This window comes from Thermobia domestica, chromosome 6 (assembly GCF_964235325.1).
Source record: "Thermobia domestica chromosome 6, izTheDome1.hap1.1, whole genome shotgun sequence".
In the NCBI taxonomy this organism is placed as follows: Eukaryota; Metazoa; Arthropoda; class Insecta; order Zygentoma; family Lepismatidae; genus Thermobia; species Thermobia domestica.
The window spans coordinates 2,719,831-2,745,649 of NC_137459.1; the positions used below are offsets into that span (position 1 = coordinate 2,719,831).

The 25,819-nt window shown below is 35.4% G+C and overlaps 1 protein-coding gene across 2 annotated transcripts in view; it reads left to right on the top strand.

The window, feature by feature from the left end:
* LOC145687814 (uncharacterized) overlaps positions 1-24,797 on the top strand; it is a 153,400-nt gene extending 128,603 nt beyond the window's left edge. For both annotated transcript variants that reach the window (XM_081761241.1, XM_081761239.1), the window contains 3 exons: positions 5,342-5,605; positions 14,823-15,010; positions 21,384-24,797. In XM_081761241.1, coding sequence (XP_081617367.1) covers positions 5,342-5,605; positions 14,823-14,996 — 438 coding nt within the window. In that variant the 3' untranslated portion in view covers positions 14,997-15,010; positions 21,384-24,797. The remainder of the gene's footprint in view (positions 1-5,341; positions 5,606-14,822; positions 15,011-21,383) is intronic.
* Positions 24,798-25,819: the final 1,022 nt, after the last annotated feature.

Sequence of the window (25,819 nt, forward strand, 5' to 3'; positions counted from 1 at the left end):
CTTCTTATAACTGGATATCACCTGTTTAGACATTAATTTGTCTCCAAAAACATTTCTGATATAAAGCTACTTCCAAAAATTTCCTATTTTCCTTGTAAGCAGTAGGAGATCCGAATGTAGTGCAATATATCAATCGTCTCAATCTCTTGAAACGAAAAATCACTGGCTGTAGGACGTTTAGTCATAACATTGCTAATTCGAGACCTTCATCTTTCACGAAATTGCTTCAGACTCCGGGATGATGAACAACCACGTCAACAGTTTGATTCCTAGAGGATGTCTTTGTTGAAGGTTCATTACTGCTTGCTTGAATAAATATTTGAAATCTAGTAATGTCTCGACTTGTTTTTCAAACATCCACAGCAGCACTTGCTTGTTATCAAAAACCAATACTTTTATCAACAGTTGTCAAAAATGAGTATGAATAGCAGCTAGCACGCTTTCTAATCCTATGAAAAATTGTGTACATTTACTTAGTTTCAAGCTAGTTGACAATAAAACAGAATGAACGTCACAAGCTAATACATACATTATAGACATTATCTTCGGTTCGATAATGTTTACAAATGAAGGATACAAGGGTAAAAAAGCAAGCAGAGTTTAAAGAGTAAAAAAGTTGTAGGAAAAATCAAATTTTGAAACAATGTGCCAATGAAGCTAATGTTTGTTAGAGTTCTCGCTCACGAGGGAAGTTCGTGAGAAAGCACTCGCCTGCAGAGAAATTAAGCATTCCATTTAACACTAGAAGGACTAGGAAAGTTTATCCCCACTAAGGACTAAGCGGTCAACTTGACCTCTATATTATATTTGAAGGTGGAAGCGGGTTATAGGGGATTTGTTGGATATCTTCTGTGGTATTATTTTATGGCATCCGATTTCCAATTTGCCAATAATAATTTTTAATGGGGTAATTAGTTCATAATAAGTAACTAGAAATAAAAATTTCTACATAGTATAGTAGAATTTACTTTTACTACAGTGCTATGAGTATGTAATATATATAGATATGTTATATATTTCTACGATAAGGAATATAAATTTTAAAAATCTTAACGCTGTGTATTTATTTTAGACTAAGTTTTGAAGTATCATTTAAAATGTTTCTTTGCAAAGGAAGTTTAGAGGTAAATGTTTTAGATTACCGCAATGTCCTGTATAGTCTGCAAAAATATAACAGTCATATGAAAGAAACTATTTCCTTAACTATAAGAGTACAACTATATTTGAATAAATTTTCAAATACTGTCATTCACCACAGAATATCTATTGCGTAGTGACGGAAATCAGTTCTCGTTTTATACGGAAACAGTTTACACACAAATCAATCACTTTTCTGTCGCAGTCTCTCGTTCAAATTGAGAGAGAGAGACAGAGAGAAACACTCAATGAAAAACATACTTCTTACGAAACATTTGCTTTCTGATTTTACCGACACACTTCTCACAAACACACTTCTTACTATCTTGCACACATCTGTAACTTTATTGTCGTTACGCAGCAGAATTTGGCATTGTTTTCTCATCTTACACTGTGGTTGCTCATCATCATTCGAGAAACTGTCACTCTCGTCCTGTAGATGCTCAGCTTTAGTCAAACATTCTGCGAGCTTTCTCAGGAATTGTTTTCTTCTTATGTCTTTCCGTTACTTCCTTATAAACAATCCAGGAATTGAAACATACTATATCCATCACATTATAAAACACATGAACCGGCCACCTCCTACTGGGTGATTTTACAGAGCATTTCCGAAGCATTTGGTCAACGAATTCGACACCAAATTTTGTTTTCTTGTAATAAAGTACAGTCTCAGATTTCTTCTTATCTTGTGACGCACGAACTGCCTTATGCATAGTACTGAAAATAGCTACACTCTTGTTCCTCTTGCATTTATATGCTGCCAGTATGTTATCCCTACTGTCTTTGTAAATGTCAGTGGTATATAATTCCATATATTTAGAATGGATAATATGTCAGAAATGTTAGTAACAGGGACATCCAGTAATCAAGTTTTCATTATATCTGAAAACTTAGATCGTAGTAACTACAAAGCATACATTAAGTATATAATGTGTGAGTGTACACCCGCGCCCACAGAAAATTTATTCTAATAACAATGACTTCACACACCACCATCGCAACAAAATTACTGACCATTAATTGCAAATAAAATATGTTTTCAATGTCAGTATAAGCAAGCAGTCAAATTGACCGCTTCGTCCTCCTCCTGAAGATATTGCGACATAGCGCCCCTCCCCCCCCCACATCCTAATGACGTGACAGTCTCCAAAATTTTTTACACATAGTCTACCCTATAAATGATAAAAAGTCAGATTTCTAAGTAAAATGGTTAGAGAACAGCAATAGGAAAAGTTAGAAAGAACGGTCAGATTTACCGCTCCGTCCTTCTAGTGTTAAACGATCAATTCATTCTGATTACAAGCTAATAAACTTTTCGAGAGATTCAACGTTAAATGTACGATTGCGCCTCCCAGAGACCTACCTTTATTATGCAGTTTGAACTTGCGTGATGATTTGAACTTGCTATTGCTTGATCATTGGGTTCCATTCGCAGTCAAATTGCCCATTATAAGTTGGATGACGGATGGCAAAGATGTAATGGTTGAGAATATATCAAATAACTGCACACGATTTGTACAACCATTTGATGTGTTTGGATTCCGACCAATCAAAGAATATGGCAAGGGATTTGTACATTAGTATGAAACTTCTTCATCCGGACGTTATGATGTACCAACGAAATAATCAAATAAAGTCCACACCCATGCTAATGAATCAGTTCCAATCATCGCAATACATTGGATTGTTTCAGTTTGTGTTCCACAAGGCAAGTTACCGAACAAATTATATATCTTTTGAATCATCTGTAGAATTTGCTTTGCGTTTTTGTTATGCGAACTGTTCCCTTGACGGATGCAACACAATTGCACATACAAAATGTTCGTAGTGCAAGAAAGTAGTTTGCCTGCGTCATTTCTTCATAGAACAGAAGAACAACAGTGACCAATTATCATCTCTAACTTATCATTATTGTCAACAGTATAATGACTAATTTTAACTAACAAACCAGTTAATTATTTTAAAGCAGTTTTTTTATTCTATTACCTCCGATAGATTTCAATACGTATGTCAATATTCGTTCCTAATCATGTTGTACTTAATGCGTTTAAATGCGCATATACTTTTTTTTTTTTTTTTTTTCATATAAATTTCTAAGTTGAATCTCTCGAGCAGTTCTCAGCCGTATAGAAACTTTATTACTTTGTTGTAATCAAACATGAATTGGTCCTCCAGGTGGCGTGCTTAGTTTCTTTGCAGGCGAATGCTTTCTCCCGAACTTCCCTTGTCAATGAAGTGTTCTCCTTTACGATTTGCTGTTTATATTACTGTTGAAAGCAATTTAATAATATTGTCATCATTTTTTTTTTTCTCCTTACTAACTATGCATAAATGTTAAGAATTTTATACAGGGTGTCTAACTCCTGAAAAAGTCACGAAATCAGAAAACGGTCATGAAAGTCAAGAAAAAGTCACGAAATTTAACTTTTGGGTCACGATTTTTATTCTTTATCTGTACAAATATAGAGACTGGAATATTTTGTTCTACAAAACGTCAAAATTCACCGCCAAACATGTATATGGTCGGGCTTAGACGCTAGCAGATCACAACTAAAGCACGCTTCTATCTCATGCGTGAAAATTCGGCTTAAAAAAGGGTAAAACAATATTAGCCAACTTAAAAGAGAAAGAGAGAATCCACCAGTACAACTGTTTACAATCAGTGTGACATTTTAAAGAATTTGTCAATATCTGTACATCATGTGTATTTAGATACGTAATTTTAAGATTTTTGGATTTGTGAGTGCTTGCTGTTGGTTACTTACCGAACAAAACAGACTATATACAGTGAATATACTGAAAGTGATGTGAGAAGACACCAAGTTTTTATCAGTCCAGGGAACAGTCTTTGAAAGTAGAGATAAGATAAAGTTAAGTGCTAAAGAATATAGATACTGTTATAGGTTTTGAATGTTAACAAATTTTATGGTTTGGTAAAGAAAAGGTCACAAAAAAGTCAAGAAACTTCATTTTGGAATTTTAGTAGACACCCTGTTATAGAATGACTGTTTCCGTACGTCGGCAGTTAGCAGAACAAAAATGGTAAGACATTGACAAACAGTCTCAGAATCGATCCCCCCCGTGACCCCCGGCCCGCAGCGGAATAAGGTGAATTTGAAAGTTAATTCGATCAGTTTCACTATTGAACTCAGCGACCGCGAAAACTATTCGTTCGACACTAATATCGGTCATTTTTTACTACTTTTACATATCCAGGTAAACGCCCCCTGAGACCCTTGGTTCGAATTTTGAAAAAAAAAAAAAAAAAAAAAAAAACTCCTTGATCTGGGGCCTGGACCAAGGTACCCGTGACCCAAATTTGGTAACTCTCGGTCCATTCGTCTGGTCCCCAGGCCGCACAGACACACACACACAAACTCTTTATTTTATTTATATTAGATTACAGCTGGAAGTGAGAAGAAAGAACCTGAAATTAACCTATCTGAAATTACCAAGGGAAATAGAACAAAGCGTAATAATTTATTAATAAAACCAAATCTAATATAAATAAAGAATTTGTGTGTCTGTGTGCGGCCTGAGAACCAGACGAGTGAACCGGAAGTTACCAAATTTTGGTCACGAGTACCTTGGTCCAGGCCCCAGACCAAGATGAAGCATTTTGTTTTTTAATTCGAACCAGTAGGACGTTTCGCGGGACATGTAAAAGTAGTAGAAAATTACCGATATTAGTGTCTAATTCATAGTTTTTGCGGTCGCTGAAATCAATGGTGAAGCTCCGATAGCATTAACTTCCAAATTCACCCCATTCGGCTGCGGGTCGGTTCACCGGGGGGATATCAAGACATGTAAAAATAATCCAAAATAACCTATATTAGTGTCAAATTCATAGTTTTCGTGGTAGCTGAGATAAATGGTGACACTTCCACAGGCGTTGACTTCCAAATACAGACCCATCGGCTGGGAACCAGGGGGTTCAGGGGTCATTTACCGGCATATGTAAAAGTAGTAGAAAATGGCCGATATTTTTTTTCTTTCGTTGTTAAGTTTGTTTACATAGATATTTTATCTGACCCATGCGAAGAATGGGTAATTCAGCTAGTACGAAATAATTACTAATTAGTAAAGAACGAAGTTCGGTAGATCTGTGCTGCATATTTTGGAAACCTGTGATGGGTAATTATAAGAACTAAAAGTGAAGTATGTATTCCTCCAATTTTAAAATCCATTTTCTTTGGTTGTTTAGGCGTCTGTTTTGCTGACTGTTGAAGATAAGGAATCCACTCTTGTAACGATGTTGAATTCTGATCCGTCGTTAGATCTCCACATAGTAGAAGCTGTGAAGTTGCATATGTTGTTATGTGCGATGGAGTTACATACAGCTAACATGAATGGAGGTGACGTTCCTGTTTTTGCAATGCTTTTGTTTGCTCGAGACACGTCGGAAACTCCTCGTGATTTCATGAATAACCATCTACAATCTGTGGGCGATACAGGAGGACTGGAACAAGTAAGTGCTAAATGTTTTTATTTATTTATTTTAGTTTTGAATTTTACTTCCCTCGGTTTTCGCTTTTGAACTAACGGAGACTTTGTAATTATTATTATTATTATTATTATTATTATTATTGATATTATTGATATTATTGTATAAATGTTATAGAACATTGCCATAAAAATCCTATCATTCTTTAAAGTGGATTACGTCGCCTTGGATAATAGTACTTAAATGATACTGTTCACATTTGAAAGAAAAACTCAAATATTTTTGTGCATATCAACAATAGACAATAATGTCAATAATAGATGGGATCAAACAGAAAAAGTAAATTTACCCACGTTTACTTTATTATTAGTCAATATGGGTTCATTCTTGGATATTTAGCAGGCAGTTGCTGTTTCTGCTGAAGATCACGTGGGAAGTTTTTATGTTTCTGTACTGTTATGTCATAATGTGCTAACGTAAATTTATTTCCTTTCGTAGTGTTGTGTTGTTGTTAAAGAATAAATTTTAAGGAGTTATGGCGACCCCACAAGAACGAAGTTGGTGTGTTTTCGAATATCACACCACGCAGTCTGGTGCAGGTTCAGCGTGCTTGTAGGCGAAGGTTTCAACATTAGGCTCCTACATACTTTTGAACTGGTACTGTCATTTTGTGGATCGTGGCTGGATATGTCATCAAAGGAAAGGCCATTCTGGGACACCATCTGTCAATTCGGTCCCCCAGGATAATAATGTTTGGAAATGATGATGATGTCTTCTAAAAGTGGCCGCCAAGGTCGACTGACTTAGCAATCGGCGACTTATTTTTATGGGGTTACGTAAAGGATTGTGTCTCTCTACCCTCATTGCCTCAAAACATGCATGAAGTGTAAGTTCGTGTCACTGCTGCTATCCAATCCATTCCATTAGTTGTGTTGCAGCGTGTGTGGCGTAAACAGAAATATCGTCTTGATGTCTGCATCGCCGCTCGTGGGGCCCATATTCAATGTATTCAGTAAAAAATATTTAAGTTTCTGTTTCAAATGTGACCAATTTCATTTAAATACGATTATCCAAAGCGACGTAATATCAGTTTAAAGTATGATAGTAATTTTATGGGCGCGCTGTATTTATCTTAGTATATTTTAATCAATAAAATATAGTTTAGCATGATGAACATAAACATTTAAAAAGTAAGACTAGTTTATTTTAAATGAAACTTTAACTACATTGGTCAGAAATACTATTTTAGTACATTGACCATTTTTTATATTACATTTTGATTAATACCATTTTGAATTAAAGAATTTGAGTATTTTTACTTTCTGACAAGGGCTCTAACCTGCTAAGTGTACAATCGACTTATAATTCATTATAATTATTATTTTACTTGTGACCTATTGTGTCAGGTGTTATTATGTAATATTTTTACAAGTGCTGTATTTTTGCTTACAAATTGTTCGCAGCATTCAAAGTACACATATTAAAAATAATAATTCGTTGCGTAGTAATCTTACGTTTCCTTATTTTTAATTGGAGCAAGGTGGTGTAGTATCATGAGTAAATGTCCTCTACTTTAATGAGTCAACATTTCTACAGCGAAACCGATTCATTTAGAAGTAGATATGAACATTTTTTTCCTTCTTTGCATTTTCAGCTTTGGAGCTATATGTGGTGTGGACCTACACTTCACGTGGAATTAGGATCTGTTCTTGAAAACATGAAAGTTGAAGTCATAGTTATTATTATTATTATTATTATTATTATTATTATTATTATTATTATTATTATTATTATTATTATTATTATTATTATTATTATTATTATTATTAATAATAATAATAATAATAATAATAATAATAATAATAGAACTAGAAAGCATTTATTTGTAATCAAGTGACCGAAGTGGTTTGAATGAATACGAGAGCTTTAAAGCCGTTTTTAACGCACGTGTTTGCGGACAAAAATGGTCTCAAATTGAAATTCATAATATACTGCAAGACATTCAACAATAATTGCATTTCGAGCTCCTTCGTGGCTAAGCGGTTAGCGTATGCATCTTTAGCGTGGGAGACTCGAGTTCGATTCCCGACGGGAGCTCATGTAGTTCGGATTCCACGTTAATCAGTAGGTCCACGTCGCATATAGACTCGTTGCTGAACGGGACACTAAACTCAAAACCAATTCAACTCAATAATTGCATTTTCTGTGCATATGGAAAAAAAAATGTCAAAGAAGCTTGTGCAGTGATACAATTTTCTGTATGTCTTTCCGCTGTCGCATTCAATAAGTCTTTTGAGCTCATGTGTGCATAGTTCTGGATTAATATTGGGAATGTGATTATTCACTTTCTTCACAGCAGTAGTATCCCCAAACTACACTATACTACACAATATATTGTGTAACATACCGTAGCAAGGCCCACTGATACTGAAATACCATAAATATACCAAGACAAGATTTTAATTTAATTGTGCAAATATAATTTTCTTCCAGGAAAGTTAAGGAAACACTTTAAATATTGATTGAATTGGATTTCAGTGTCCCTTTCAGCAGTGAGACTATATAAGACATGAACCTACAGCTTAACGTGAAATCCAAACCACACAAGCTCCTGCCGGAAAACGAACCCGAATCTCCCACGCCGAAAAGATATACGCTAACCATATAGCCATCAAACAGCTCTATTTTTAAATATTGAATGTCGAATGTTATATCATGTGACTTGGAAATGAACGTTTTTATATAAATTTATTACCAAAGAAAATACTGATTTTTAAGTTTCTTTTCTGAAAATTTCTGTATTACTTTTTAACATACTGGGATTTGTGGTGGATCATGTGACCTCTTGTCATGGGAAGTTAAAATTTTCAGTACGTATTATAATTTCCATGTGGTGGTACATTTCTGTTCACAAAAACCTAGACTGCCTTCCAGAGTCTAACCCCCAAAATTCCAACTTATACCCTTACCTCCCTTGGATCTACTTAAAAGAAATATATATTTTCCCTTCATTCTATTTACAGAATAACATGAATATTCAAGTGGCATGTAGAATACAAAAATAAACTAACTAACTCTATGGCCTATGGAACCCGGAGGTTCAATGCAACATTCACAGTACCTCTCCATTGACTTCTGTCGTTAGCCAACTGAATCCAGTGTCTACTTTGTATTCATATTTCTGCGAGTTCCATCTTAATATTGTCTTCCCATCTCCACCTAGATGTTTCTGACGGTCTTTTTTCGATTGGGTTTCCACTTAAAATTTTGGTATTTTCTTCCATTCTGGCTATTCTGGCTACCGGACGTACACCTGAGCCTCCTAGACTTAATGGCTCTAACAATTCATTTCAACAAGGAGAAATATGTGTAATTCATATTGTTATTGAAACGTTAGTGTAAAATATTGTTAAGGTATTGTTTTATTGAATTTTGTCTTTCTTTGCGAGTATTTTACTGTAAAGTGTAATAACTCTTTACACCCTTTTTGTCTTTGGCCGCTTCTATTAGGATTGGCGAAAGGTAAGTGAATTGTCTTGTACGGTTATAACTATTGCTTCCGATGTTATTACGTTTTCTTTCTGTTTTTGTCAATATATTTTCGGTAATACACAACAAACAAGTCCTTACGTGGTGAAAGCCTCAAATGATTATGGGGAAATTTCTTTTAAATTTAATTTGGCAATGAGGACACTGAAATTCGAAGCCCAGTAAAAGTGTGTTCATCGTATTTGTCTAAATGTAGTTTTATTCACGAAGGAATGACTGGTACGGAATCTCCGCATATAATTATTTAAGGTGGCAATGGAGCTTTGTTTCGTGTTGTGAAGCTATGGTAAACTTCCAAACGATGCGAACTCATTACGGAAACTGGTCATAGTAGATCTATGACTTCCAGTTACAACACAGGAACAAGGTCAGACATTACACTCATTCCTGGGACGTTGAAGCCATTTTTTTTTTTTTTTTTTTTTTTTTTTTTTTGTTATATCATGTTTTGCTACACAAGGTGTGATCAAAAAGTATGGTGAATGTAGTTGAACAGTGCCATCTATCGATGTTGTATCCATTTCAACTAATAAGCCCAGTAGCCTAAACCTTTGGTACAGTTGAGTTGATTTTAGTTTAGCGTCCCTTTCAGCAGCGAGGCTATATGAGACGTGGACCTACTGATTAACGTGGAATCCGAACCACATGAGCTCCCGCCGGGAATCGAACCCGGGTCTCCCACTAAACCTTTGGTACAGTCAGTGTCGAGTTTAAACGAGTTGTCACATGTTAGTTGGCTTCCAGATGCAGAAGAGTGAAGACGTGTTAAGAGTGTCTGTCGCGTGCCAACATTAAGTGATGTTCTAAGCTGCAGAAAAGTGCCAAAGAAGCTCACGAAATGTCAAAATCGGTGTATGACGATAAAGCGGTGGCATTGAAGACTACTTACAAGTGGTATGAGCGATTAAAGAACGACAAGAAGTCGGTTGAAAACGTGCAAAAAGTGGTACAAATGATTTGTTTTAACAGGACTATCTGAGAGCTTTCCTAAGAACTAAACATCTCGTATGAGTCCATGAAAAGCATTTAAACCGCCGATTAAATGGGCAAATGGCTTCCTTCTTCACCACGAAAACGCGCCGTGCCACACCTTGCTTTTCATCCGTGAATTTCTGGCCGAAAAATATTCCTGTCTGTCAACATTCGCTGTGTTCCCCAGATATAGCACCGTGCGACTTCTGGCTCTTCTCCAAAAATTAAAATCGTGCTTAAAACGAAAACGTAATATTGAAAGTGGAAACGGTAATAGATTTCTCTAGCTTACAGTTGCACGAGAGGAATAAAATCGAAGACAGAACATATTTTTTGCACTTTTAATTGGTTGCAGAAAACTGCTTCTCGCTATCTGTTACCGTTTTCGTCCTATGCGAACCCAAAGTGAAACCAGAAGTAGGAGTAAATTTTTTCCAGTCCCGGTTTTAGTAGAAAGGTACAGCTGAAAATATGTTTTCTTCAAACGCTGAATCTGTAGCAAAAGAATCTTGACACTATATGTTACCGTATTTATTCTATGATTAGGGAGAAGAAAGGAGAACACAGTGTTATCTAGTCTTGATGTTAAGAGTATGTTTCTGAGCCATATGAAAAAATAAATATTGAGGATAATAGAAGAAATGGGTGAAAAGAAAATAGAAGAGGATTAGAGACATTATGAGAGGATGGATACTGTGTAGAGACAGGATTGTTAAAATGAAGGAAGGACTTAATATAGGATCTTGTTTGAGTCCAGTAGTGCCAGATGTAGTAATGAATCGATGGAAGAAGGAGACAATAGAAAGATTGCTTCTTTTTTGCCGTTAAGTGGCTGACTTTGTAGGAATATGGAAGCGAACGAAAAGGTAGCTGAAGAAATTTATAAAAGAACTGGAAAATGAAGAGAAAGGCATTAAACTAGAGCAGTGGTTCTCAATCTAATTCCTACCACAACTCCCATTTTATCACATCCTCTTGCCAGCGACCCCTCTTATAATTTCTGGTTTGTAATAAGCTTGTGTGGGATTTTTAATATATCGATTGCGGAGATCTCACGATATCCATCTATTTCTATAATAGTAGAATCCATTTCTTGTGTATAGTGGATACAGTAACTTCCGCAAAAGCGAATGGATTAAAAATAATTTTGGTCAGTTTATTCATATTACAAATATCGAATCCGATCCGTCATACTGCTTCGAAATGGAGGACGTTCGAAAATTTTAAAACTCCATAACTCTCTTGATTCTTTTGACATGGAAGGGCTGACCAGTTTAATCTGCAAACATCTAGAAGAGCTTCAAGAGCAGATGGTAAAATATATTCCCTACGATTAAAGTGTTGGTTCAAAATGGATATTAAACCCCCTTCGTTGAAGAGGATATCAAAGTAGCTGATCTAAGCCCACACTTGTTGACCAACTAATAGAATTATCGTGCGACAAGTCCTTGCAACTGGTTTTCTGTAACGAAGACTTTGACAAGTTCTGGCTGAAGAGGAGAGAAGGATATCCTGGTCTGGTATCTGCTGCTTTAAAAGTAATAATTCCGTCTGCTACATCGTACCTGTGCGAAAGTTGTTTTTCTTCCATGATAAGCATTAAAACAAAGGCAAACAATCGCTTATCAAGTAGCAAATGACTTAATAATGTGCGTCACAAATACTGAACCGGACATTGCAGCTAGTGAAATCACACCATGCTCAGGTATCCAATTTTAATTGCATGTCAATATGCAAATTTTGTTGGATTTGTATTTTTCTGGTATATCAATATGCAGTTCTTATTAGTTTCATATCGTACCTCTTTCATTTAAATTGGTTTTTGAACAGATCTGCATCTGTTGAAAATGTTTAGTAGACCTAGTTTTTTGTTGTTAATATGTGTAAAAAAAATATGCTATCAGAATAAAAATCAAAATAATATTTAAAAATATTCCGCCATTAGATTTCTCTCTTCCGCTCATGTTCGCGACCTCCAGGTTGAGAAAACCTGGACTGGAGAATGAGATAGAAGTAAACAAGGAGATGAACTATCTTAGATATCAAAATAAAGGAGTCGGGGGGGGGGGGGCATTTATTACAATTTGATACCAAAAAATGTGTGCAGCGGGAGTTGAGTTGAGTTGATTTTGAGTTTAACGTCCCTTTTCAGCAGCGAGGCTATATGAGACGTGGACCTACTGATTAACGTGGAATCCAAACCACATGAGCTCCCGCCGGGAATCGAACCCAGGTCTCCCGCGCCAAAGGCGCGTACGCTAACCGCTTAGCCACGGAGGAGCTCTGTGCAGCGGGAGTGTATTGCCACAAAACAAGTGATGTGGATGAGGGTACGATGAATTTCATAAAAAGCATGGAGGAAAGAATAGGAGACTTAAACATAGATGAAGAACAGAGGAAAAGAGATTTAAAGAAGTTGTAAACACAATTAAGGAGAAATGGATACAATGAAGAGGATAGAGGAAAAAGGAGCGTAGCAAGAAAGAGGAAAAAGGAGCATAGCAAAAAAAGAGGAAAAAAGAATAAAAAGACAAGAACAAAAAAAAATGGTTTGGTATAGAGAACCTAGGCAAAGACACAGAGAAGATAAAGAGGATACTTCGGAAAGCAGGAATGAGGATGTATGGGAAAGGAGGAAGCAGAATAAATTGAAGTAGTCAGAAAAACTAAGAGGAAAACAATAGTAGACAAAGATCACAGGGGGGGGGGGGTAAAATATAGAGTGGGATGCGCAGAGTGTAGCAAACCTTACATAGGAGAAACAAAAAAGACGGAAGAAAGGATAAAACAGCACAAAGATGACGTAAGATTGAAAAGGGACAACAACGCAATACATAAGCATCACATAAAGCCAAACCACAGGATAACGTGAGAATGAGCAGAGGTCATATAAATAGAGAACAGAACATTGATGAGAAAATGAAAAGAAACTAGAGAAATTATGAAGGCAGGAGACAAGGTGATGAATTAGAACGCAGGATTCGCGATAAATAAGAATGGAAGAAAATTATACTTAAGGAAAAAGAAAGAGAACAAATTAATAAGGGAACATAACAAGGATAATTAGAATGTATCCAGCAAAAACGTACGTTTTTAATTGGACAAGTGAGCAGCTGTACAGTCCGCAGCAGAAATCCTGCAACATGAGCATGTAAGTTTATTGTGAAACTACGCCTAACAGCGCAGGAAATCAACATAACGACTAAGTGACACGAACCATGCCAGGAGAAACCTCGACGTCCTCCCCTGCACACTTATTTTGGAGCAATAGACTTCTCGTCGTTTCACAATAAACTTACATGCTCATGTTGCAGGTTTTTTGCTGCGGACTGTACAAGTGAAAGTGAATAACAAGTGTTACTTTTTTTTTTAATAAAGGGGCGGTATTTAATTAAATTTGATCTCCGGAAAGTATATAAGAGGTGACGAACTTCCGAGTACTCAGAACGAGTGGAAGTCTGATAAATACACAGTTATTGTGTTGAAACTGTTACAAGATTGTGTGTTTTATATACTTTATTTCACAGCCTTGCTCAATGTGTTGTTGTGTTTAGCTAATAATATTAGTTTTAGTGCAATATATGATAGTTGTATAAAGTATGTGTAGCATAATAGGGATTATTTTATTGGACGAAAAGAAGTTTAGCAGCTTATTCTCGGGGAGTTTATGCACTTGCCAGTTCAAGATTGCGTTTCCGGTTTTGGAATCAATGCTTTTAATGAATTTTTAAACTATCCTGATGGAAAAAAAGGTCATCTGATATGTCCCTGATCTAGCTACAAGTCCTCAAACCAATTATAACTATTCCTGTGGAAAACTTGTCTAAACTTCCTGCTCGCTGTCTCTCCATACATGTTAAACAATACGTATAAGATAACGTGTAATATTAATCAGGGATGGCTCTACCCTATTTTGCATTTTCATGGGGTGGCAAAACGTGCCGTATCTATATTTTTTGAAGTATTTCTCGTTGGAAACAGACTTCATGATGATGATAGTTAAATTTACTAAGATGACCTATTTGAATACTACATTCATAAATCACTTTTAGGTTGCATTATAGAAAATGGTCAAATTCCAACATGAATTGCTTGATTGTTGTCAAATACAAGAAGTCAATTCTCAAACAGTAGCCAACACCTATTCCGTTTAGTTACTTATCAGAGTTTTGATATGAAAACTAGTCTTGTTTTTATCACAAACAAGTTCCTTATCATTGAAGGTGGAAACGACTTTTGTTGTTGTTGTTGTTGTTGTTGTTGTTGTTTAATTTAAGAGATGTAGAAGGAAAATGAAGAAGTAAAGATAAAAGAACTAGTTGCACTGGAGTTGCAAACTGATATATTGTGGTTGAAGCTCGATATTAAATTCTATAAAAAGGATTGCCATCTTTCCTCTGCAGATATATTTGTTTTATCTTTCACTAACATAACGGATTATTATTTAAAAAAGATACGACGATATTGTACTTGTAGTGTTCAGGCGTTTGTGAGTGCGAGTTGCCTTTCCCTCCCCTTCGGTGTTTATGATGGAACAACATACTTAAAACCGTGGCTTTTAAGATTTGTTCTTTCTGGAGAAAAGAAGGGGGAGGGAAATTGCCTAGAGCCGGCCCTGGTATTAGTAAAAAATTAGTAACATATTTACTTACACTGTAGCTTTGTTACAGATAACCAACCATTACATTTATTAACCTCCTATTTCTGTTTTTATTTCCAGATCGAGATGTTCCTGTTAGGGTATACTTTAGGAGTAACGATTCGTGTAGTGCGTCCTGGATCGTTTGGGAGTGATGATTATGTCTGTTGCTACCCAGATTGGAATGTTGGCAATTGGCCTCAGGTCGTTCTCGTAGCCGAAGATGATCGACATTATAACATTCTAACGAAATAAAAAGGAAAACTCAGGTAATAAATACAGAATTTATTTTGACAAGTTTGACGTACACTCGTGTCCAAAATGATTGTCGCATATGTATAACTGTCTTCTTGTAAGAATATAATTTGATAATGATTTTGCAGGGTACTTTTAATACTGATAGGATGTGTATAATCGGAAAATGTATATTTGTGGTAAAATTCATAGGAAAAGAGTCATAAATATGAAAACTAGAATGAGTAAAACAAAATGTTGCTAAATGGACAAGAAAATTTTATTTTCGTTTTATGGTTCTTATTTACTGCTCTTTTGACATGAAATTTGTTATATACAAGTCTTTGCAGATTATACACATACTAACATTATAAGAAATACCGGGCGAATTCGTTATCAAATTATATTCCTACAACAACATATTTATAGACATGCGACAATAATTTTGGACATGAGTGTACGTATTTTCTGTGAGAACTGACTCAAATCATCTATTCGAGCTGAAGTTTAAAGTACCTAAGTCTGGTTCCAAACGTTTGGAACTCCGTATATACTAAGTTGATTAATAAAATCTTAGAATGCAGATTAAGGAGAAACAGAATAATTGTGATAATTAGAATATCGTATGATGCTTTTCAAAAAAAAAAAAAAAAATCTATTGTGTCCGTAGTCGACAATCCATACTCATTAAAGAGTGTCTATTATTAGAATGTAATTTAGACAAAAATGTGTAATTTTCTGTTATAGAACATGCACCTTTCTCAGAAGATAATACAGCTCATATGTGTTAGACGGGTGCCACGGTGGCTCAGTGGAGAGCGCTTACTTCTAGTGTGCAGGGTCTCTGGTTCAATCCCCGTTAAGGAAAGTTTGTGGTGGACAACATCGTGTCAGTGGGTTTTCTCGGGATACTCCTGTTACCTCCCACATTCCCATCCCACCAATTCTTCTGTCATCATTCACCTGCATCCTTCCCTTTAGTCTAAAAAGGGCATAATTGTTCGACGTTAAACTGATATATAATATGACATACCAAACGAAATAATTTTCTGAATGTCTCTTGTTCAAGGGTATGTTTTGGATGGAATTAGTACTCAAGTAAACAAAATCCCTTTATAAACGCTTCTTCAGTTAGCAAACGAAAGTTTTCTCTTTGAGTAATATAAAAACTGGTCTCTTCAAATACAATTGACTTAAAAGTAAAGACGATTAATTCAATTAAACTCTTTATCGCGTGTTATTTATCGATTTTGTTTGAGTTGAGCGTCTCTTTCATCAGTGAGACTTTGAGGCATGGACCTATAGCTTAACGTAAGATTCGAACCACATGAGCTCCCACAAGGAAACAAACCCAAGTCTCCTGCGCCAAATCACGCAAATCATCATTCGCTGATCCTTATGGATATTTGTGAGAGTCGTTCGCACCCACTAAGCAGTCACTTCACGAAATTTCAATTATCATTTATCACATCATGCACTACACCGTACGAGGATTCGCCGATCATTACGAATTCTTGAATGGCCGTGATGTTCTGTTCGTTTGATGCTGTTACTGAACGTCCGGTACGTGGAAAATGGACAAGTTTAACACAGCCCTCTTCAAAGAATTTGCAATACCTCGAGATATTGCTAAGGCCCATACGACTTTCCTCTTATACCTACAACATTTCCCTGAAAAATTGATTGGGTCTTGTGCTTTTGTCCTCATAAAGCGAACTGCAATACTCTGCTCTTCACAAGTAGATGACTGTAACACAGGCGCCATCTTTCCTCAATATTTGGCGCTTCTACCGCTGGAGGTGCTTCTAATCGACAACTACCGACTACAGTGACAAATTAAAATACTTCTCTTTCAATTTCCACTTCCCAGAGCAGTATAATATCGCGAGAAAGAAATTGTTGTTTTACCTGTTGAGCCACTTTCATATTTGATTTGATCCTTCATAAGAGTCGGAAAAAAAAAACTTCGTCGTATGTATTAATGAAGTTTTTTTTTTACCTTTTCTTAGGTTTAGAAACCATAAGATGTACACGGTGGTACAGTCAATAGCAAAAATAATGCCCACCCAACGCTATAATTACATTAGGTCGAATCCAGTACTTTTGCTAGTATCACAAACTTCTGAACAGAGGCAGTCCAACTTATACGTAACATTTCAACCAGGAAACGACAGTTGGTAGCCTGTTGAGCACTAAATCAGGCTTTTGCTGTGCAGGTGACGCACGTAAAATTTTTCCTATTTGGGGTTTGTCTATTGTTTTGAGCGTGTTGTTCGATGAGTAGCGTATATCAATAACTTTATAATTCGTTGTATGTGTGTAATGTATTATTTCACTCCATACTGCATGTGAGAAGAAATTGACTGAAAATATCAAATCTGCAACAATTGAAAGAAATAAATGTGCAAATCTTTGTTGTCATTCATGGACCCACTCAATTTCCCCGCCATTCGAACATCTCTTTCCTTCTGTACAGAGGGGTCTCGGGTTCAAACCCTGCTCCCGCCAAGTGAACTTTGTGGTGGACAAACACCGTGTGCGTGGGTTTTCTCGGGGTTCTCCCGTTTCCTCCCACTTTCTTCATTCCACCATTTCATTCATTACTCATTATCACCGTCTCCTTTAGCCTCACCGGCATAACCGTGGGACGTAAAACTCAAAATTTCATTTCATTTTTCATTTCCTTCTGTACAGGAGGAGATCTTCTATATCACACTGAACAGGAACTGATATTGAGATTAAAGCACGTTAAAAATTTTGGACCTGTGGAGATTCGAACCCAGCCAGCCTGGATTGAAATCCAATTTGATGTCTACTTACCTACGCCAGTCACTTATTTGACGTAGCACAAACACTGGAATATTCGTCTAACTTCATAATTTTCCATATAAGACTAGTCCAGATACTAAGGCCTGTATCAAGCGACTATCTATAGTTGACTTACTCATCATTTGCTTCTTCAAGGGGTCGCGGTGGCTCAGTGGTAGATGGTTCACTTCTGGTGCATGGGGTCCTTGGTTCCATCCCAGTTCGCACCAAGTGAACTTTGTGGTGGACAAACACCGTGAGCGTAGGTTTTCTTGGGGTTCTCCCGTTTTCTCCCACTTTCTTCATTCCACCATTTCATTCATTTCTCATTATCACTGTCTCCTTTAGCCTAGCTGGCATAACCGTCGGACGTTAAGATTTCAGTTAATTTCATTTCTTTCTTAAGTGAGGTTAAATAGATCTTCCTCAAAGACGGAAATGTCTCGAAACGTTCCTAAAGTTACGGCTTATGTTATAACGTTGGTCCCGCAAACTAGGAATAAGATAGATGGTAAACGTTAATTACTAATTTTGTAAATTGTATTATGAGGTACAGGAATATTAATTAGGTTTTGAGATATTTTAAAGTTAAATATGCTTAGCAATCGTATGTCCTCTGCAACTAGTAGTTTAATTTATCAGCCTTACGTTAAGGATTTGTAGTGTAATTGTATCGTACGAAACTGTCAAGCGACGGACCCGGGTTCGAGTCCTGTCGTGTCAATTTTGTTTATTCAGTGTTATTGTTTAGGTAATAGTTACTATAGTTCTATAATTGTATTATTATTATTATTATTATTATTATTATTATTATTATTATTATTATTATTATTATTATTATTATTATTAAAAACGATCATTTCAACTTCCAACATTCCACGGATTCAAACTGTTTTACATTAGTTATGACATAAAAGAAAATGTGACTAGTGCAGAAACTATGTTTATACCGTGCAGGAGCTGTAACTCCCACCTCAGTCGGGTCTGACAGTAAACAAAACCTAACGTGAAGCAGAAGAATACTTTACACAAAAGTCAAACTGGGTGCGCCTCCTACTGAAGGAACGTTTAACTGTTCGTCACACGTATATTTTCTCAGAATATAGAAAGCAATAAAATTATTATTGAAACTGGATATATGTTTACGTGCCCTCTATTATCATCTTGTAACTTAACACAAATTCCTGCTAGTGTGCGTGCTAGTGCAGCTACCGCAAAAAGTTACATAAGTAAGAAAGAAAGTAATTTTGTAATGGTGAATTTGGAAGTAGAGCGAAATGGCAAGTAAAGAACTACTTGATGTACTTACAAACTTTTTGTCGTCCAAAGTGCAGTGAAATCAACATTCTTGTCCACTCAGGGAAGGGGCGAATCCAGATTTCAACTGAGACTGAAAAGATTCCTCTGCATAGCGTAGAAGCGGTAGAAATAATGCCATTGAGAATAGTTAATGTAGTACAAATTACAATTAATTTTATATTGTATTAAATTAACAAAAGAATTAGTTATTTTCTGTATATGAGGACAATGATTTACGAACTTACTCTTTTACATTTGTTCCAAATTTGATATTATCAGTTGTTCTATCATTTTCAAATTCATTTGTGATCAGTGTTTTTTTTTTTTTTTTTTTTTTCTCCTTTCCTTCTTCTCACTTGCAGTATGTAGTGAAATAATTTTCATTATATACACAGCGAATTATAATGTAATTAATATATGGCACTCATTGGAGTTGAGTTGAATTGATGTGGAGTTTGTCTTTTTCAGCAGTGAGGCTATGTGAGACGGGACCTAGTGATTAACGTGGAATCCGAACGACATGAGCTCCCACCGGGAATCGAACTTGGCACTCATTGGACAACACGGTCCAAACAATAGAAATTAATCTCAAAATGGGTAAATTTGTTCGTGCTTTAAATCTGTAGCAAAAAACCTGTTACAATGCTCCACAGGGTTACCTACTGTGGTATTTTGGTTGAAATGTTACGTGTAAGTTTTACTGTATGTGCCCAGAGGTTTGTGATACAAACAAAGTACTGGACTCAATCTAACGAAGTTTTAGCAGTCAGAAGGGAATTACTTTTGCTGTTGACGGTACAGGTGGCCTCAGAACAGAGAGTTTTTTGTAAGTATTTTTTTATACGATGCTTTTGCATCCATATAGTTTTCTCCTAAAAGTATTATACATGGCACCCTACGTATGTATGGCAATTGGTTTATTGATTCAAGACGTGCTTACAGCCTGTGAAACTCTTCTGAGAAAGAATTTTTGTGTTGCAATGAATTTTGTAATTTTCGGAAAATTGAATAATAAGTAACTGAATAAATCACTATGTATCATGTGTATAAATCCAGTACAGTTCCCAGTTATCCAAACTCCAGCCATCCAGATCGATATCAAGAAATAAAAATAAGTAAATAAGACGAACACAATGTACTGAAATGCAAACTGTATACATTCGTTCGTAAAATATATAATTTCCTTGCATTTCCTATTTAAACCTACGTTAAAATTTACGTTTAATTTGAATTCTTGAACCCTATATTTTTGTCGATTGTATGTCGATGGTACATGAATTTCAAAGAGACAGCTATTTCTCTGTTGTTATATTCTAAGAAAATATGAGGAATTTAGGCCTACCATTTTTAGATTTGAAAAATTTTTACGAGGGGAAGTCAAAAAGTAAAGGAAATTTTCTCGCATTAGGGTTTGGCAACACTGCTAACATCCAGCGCTGAATTAGTGTCGTCTGCAGCACTTCTATGTAACGTGTCACTCTTATTCCCGCGTTAGTCGTTGGAGTGTGGCAGACCGTTAAACATGGCAGCTCCATTGTCGATCAGCTCCAAGGAGGAAATGAGGGAGGTGCGGAAGGTATTAAACCTACGGAAGTTATTCGTCGAATACAAGCACAGTATGACAGCTGTTTGTCGCAAAGCGTAAGGCACAAAGGCTGAACATCTCGTAAACATTTGTCCCGTTGTCGTCGTGAGAGAGATGGATTTTTATTGCAAATCGTTACTGTAGATAAAAACTTGGGTACATCATCACGAACCGGAAAGTAAGGCTGCGAGCATGGTTTGGAAACACCATCACCACCACAAGAAATATAAACGTCAGCCATCAGCTAGTCATTGATGCGGTGCAAAATTGGTTGCAGGTGCAACCGAGAATCTTTTTTTCTGACGAAAAAAAAAAAAAAAAAAAAAACTTGTGAACGTTTGGAAAAGTGCGTTGAAGTACAGGAAGATTATGTAGAAAAATAATGTATGTTTCAGTTTTCTATCATTAGAATAAATGTACCTTTTCTCAAAAGTCCCTTTATTTTTTGACTTCCCCTCGTATTTCATAACCTTATATTTGGAATACCCTTTTTCACTAGACGTACCTTTATTTTAAACTAAAGAATGTGAAGGGAAACTTTTATTTTTCAATAACCTTTTTTGATGATTGCCCCAGTTATCCAGAATTCCGCAAATTTGGATTGCGTGTCGAACTGGATATGTTAAAGAAATTAATTGGTAGTCGTATAACACATTGGTAATATTCAGTTGTGCAGAACATGTTCTCTTATCTTTTCATGTTGCTTTTATTTTCAGGTACTTCTTAGTAATTTAAATCTTCCACTCTTGGATGTAGAAGCTGATCTACGCAGAATATTACGGTGCAACCTGAAGAATTTCGAGCGTGTGTGCAGAACCAGTTGAAAGTAAAGTAAATAAAAAAAAAATGAAGGAAATGTGTATGCAGAAAGCTGTAATTACATACATTGTTCCATTCTTGATTAAATAAAGTATACTGGACTTCGAGTTCTCGCTAGGAAAGATAGCTATATATATATGTAATTAGACAGGTGTAGATGTAGTTGTTAAAACGACTATATATATTTCATCTCTTATGCTTGATGGACATTTCGTTGTAAAGTTTAGAGCAAGAGTCTAGAGAAGTGTTAACTTCGGAATATGAGTAAGATCATCTCGTTGGAATTTTCTCCTAACTTTCCCGTGCATCATGACGAATATCTCTTTCCAATCCCGTAACTACCTCTTCGGACAGGAATTAATCAACGTAATTTGGAAATGTTTATCTAAGTATTCATTGTGTAAAGTTTCAAAAATCCTTGAAATAATGCTGATGTGCTTAGTACGCTGTACTAAAGGTTGTGTATGTGCATTTAATTTCCTAGTTTCGAAATCGTAACATGTTTTTAAACAATAATTTTAAGTTCCATCAAGCATAAGATTTCCATGCCTTGTATGAAATAATTTCAACCATTGTTGATTGTTGAAACGATTTAAAAGAGATTAAAATTATTCAACAAAGAGTTAGGCAGATGTCTTAAAAATTTATATTTTTCAAAGGACTTGTACAGAAATAAATGTGTGTATTACAGGAAATAGCATATTTTTGATGCCAATGTAGTTATTGTGCACTGTAAATATAATGATTAGCGTAAAAAATATAAATTTTATTTGTTACACAAAATGACATGAAAAGTATTAGAAACCATGTACAAGTATGATTACGTTGTTGTATAATGACGTAATGTAACCTTCTGTTGAATTAAGTGACATTTATTGAAGAAATTGAAAAGTTGTTTTAAAACGAATACAATGGAAGAGAAATTCCGTTAATTTTCTGACTGGTGTACTTCTTTCAAACAGGTGATATGTCCTCTTGATAATTGGTATTTATTTTCTCGGTAACTGTGCCACAAATTCATATCGTTTTGAGTAATTTGTATTATCTCTGGATTCTGAGATTGATATTTCTTTCAAATACGTTCATGTATGTACGTTCAGCCTTGTTTTTAAAAGTGGCCGCTCACGTCTACTGGAAATGGACTGTATTTTTTTTTCTTTTTTTTTTTTTTATAGATATATATAATATTACAGATATCAAACCAGTTTTAGAGAGGGGAATAAATTGGAATCTTTTCAAACCAGTGTGGAGGGTAGCTAGTTTTCATTGAACAAGATTATACCTAGGTATATGTAAGTGCCCGTTCCATAGGTTTGATGACTTATATCAATACACGTAAGAAATGAAAGAAGTATTGAAAATTTGATATTTATTTGGATAGATAACGTGATATATATATATATATAATGTTACTTAGATATTTTTACGTACGTCGTTGGCAGAATTTCATATTTCTTTGTCATCGTTTTTTTTTTTTTTTTTCTTTTCTTTTCTGAATTTGGTGTTCACAGTGTGTTATTCTCAGCGGCAGTTAGTTTTCCAAACAAATCCATTATAACAATTCGACTGATTTTTAAAATTATTTTAAATTTTAAGTTTTTTTTTTTGTAATGAAAGCTCAATATTTCCAAAATAGTTGAAAGTTTTCAATATATTGTGAGTATTGAGCATACAATTTTGGTAATGTATCATCGACTTCACCAGACACGTTCTTATGTACGAGGAGCAGTCAAAATGTTCCCGGAATTCTGTTGTAGCTGTTTATTACCACAATATAACTACATATTTACTTAATCGCCTTCAAAGTTGGCACTTTCTGAACACGCACACACACACACTTTTTCCATCGCTCCTGCGATTGGTGGAAACCCTGACGAAACACCTTTTTTGGTATCTTCCGAAGTTCATCCGTCACATTAGTTTTGATTTCTTCTACGTTGGCGAAACGGAAAGGGCCCATTTCTTATCCGAGGGAAGATCCAAACATCCGATGGTGTTAAACTGTCTTTAAAGCTATCAAAATCTCGAAAGCAGATTTTCCCCTATTTGCACATGAACTTGATGTTTGCGCGTTGCTCGATTTGTGAAATTACACCAACTGATCTCTACACACTCCTGTGTTTAGCTACATTTCTCGTACAATGCCTGTTATGACGTGTTAAAACTTGTCAAATTCATAATTAGACAACCTAAGGACAGTACTGCACAACACTCATTGTGGTTGCATCGCAAATGCCAAAACAACATCATCATTCGTGGAACTTTTTGACTGTCCCTCGTATAATAGTTGGCATTTGTACTTACTTCTCAGTTGACTGTTTTTCTTTTATTAATATTAAAGAAAAAAGAGCCTCTGGATATGTTAGTACTGTATATGTTTAAACTATACAATCCTAGTCGTGAGTTAAGGGTTAACGTATATATCCGTGGAATCAAGAAGTTTATGTAAGTGAATTAGTGGCGAAAAAATTAAATACAGCAAATTCGCAATAGAATTAAACACACAGTCGTTTCCTACAAAGAATTAGCAAAATGAGTAAAAGTACCCCATGAGAAGATGTAGCAAGTACAGAGAAATGTAATTTTCATAATCTAGATTTATGTCGAACGAATTCGTAGTATGATTCGAAGGTATGCAACATAAGAATAATATAACATCAAGTAATATGTTTAACATTACCAGTATTTTTCTTTAATGCAGTCCATTAAAAAGAATTTAAAAAGAGATAAAGATATCTACACGTTACATGTGAGCGGATACGTACACTGTTGTAAAATAAAATGTAAAGGAGTCATCAGTACACTTGAGAGCAAAAGAGAACTTGCAGCAAACTGCTAGCTTTGGTCTGTTCATTTCTGTGATAATGTGCACAAATATCAATGTGCAGATATATGTTTTAGAAATTAGTTCAAGTTCTGTAATCAAAATAGGCATTTGTTTAACTGTATGAAGATCCAATTGTTTTGTTTGTTGATTTTTTTGTATGACCATGACATGACTTTATTTATTTATTTTTAAATTTTAAATCAGCGTCTTCTTCCCTCACAAAGTCAATGCTTTGTGTAGATAGAATGAGGAGAACATTACAAAGTGTGTGCGTTTTATTATTATTTATTATTATTATTTGCTTAATATCCCAACTTTCAGTTTTGTGAAAGACGTCAGGGGATTTATTTGTAAGTTGCCAGCAATATAGTTACCTTCTTTCATGATATATATATATATGTGTGTGTGTGTATGTTTGTGCGCGATGTGAGTAACTTTTTGTCGCAAGTTCTGAAGTAGAAATAAAATTACTTTTTAAAGTTCATTTTTATTTTCCTTTCAAAGAATGAAAAAAAAAAAAAAGATCCGAACATTGTTCTGTTTACACTACAGTAGACTCCCGAGTATCCGGCGTAATGTGGCGGAAGGGCAGCCTGGATAACAAAAAAGCCGGAGTTCTATGAATAGTCTCCTCCATAGTCACTACAACGTTTTTTTGTTTATCACCCATTTTTAAATCTTCATTGTAGTACAATTAAAAAAAAAAATAAGTATAGCCCAAGAACAATTTACGAATACAGTACTGTACAGTTATAATTAGGAACAGGGGCAAGCGTACTGCATTGAGGGCCGTTACACACTGACGAAACAATGTACAAGGAGCAGAACGCTGCTTTTTTTCTGTCACAACTTGTATTTTGCACACGACACGTAGGAGGATCGTAGCAGACGCCTGCTACCAATGCCTTGGCAATGTTGCCAATGCAATGCCCTGCCTTCCTCATTTAATTACGATAAAAAGAAAACTAGGCTGGATAGTCGAGAACCGGATACTCGGGAGTCTATTGTAGTTTACGATTATCTTTATTAGACAGCAGAATTTAACGAAATTTAATAATTATAACTAATTTACGAAAACTCAGTCATAGTTTCCTATGATCACTCTGAAGACCAATTAATGTATCATCGCTGTCTCTAAATGTATTATTACACATATACCAATTTTCGCTAGGTGGTGAGTGGCTTCAAGACTATGAAAAATCTTTACTATAAATTTTGTACCCCTAAAAGGTGACAAGGTGGACCACCCAAATTTATCATAATACATGTTAGGTTTCTATACTATTATACCAAATGTTTAAATTGGGCAATTTCCAAAATTTAAGGGGTGGGCCAAGGTACCCCTCTCAAAATTTTCAAGGGTTGCATTAATATACCCATGTCTTATAAAAGGTAATGGACCCCTGTATACGCCCATATAACCATATAAGGTAATAACACCTCATCAAAGGGGATAAATTAAGTCAAAAACCTCCGAAATTTGAATTTTTGGCAATTTTTACCCAT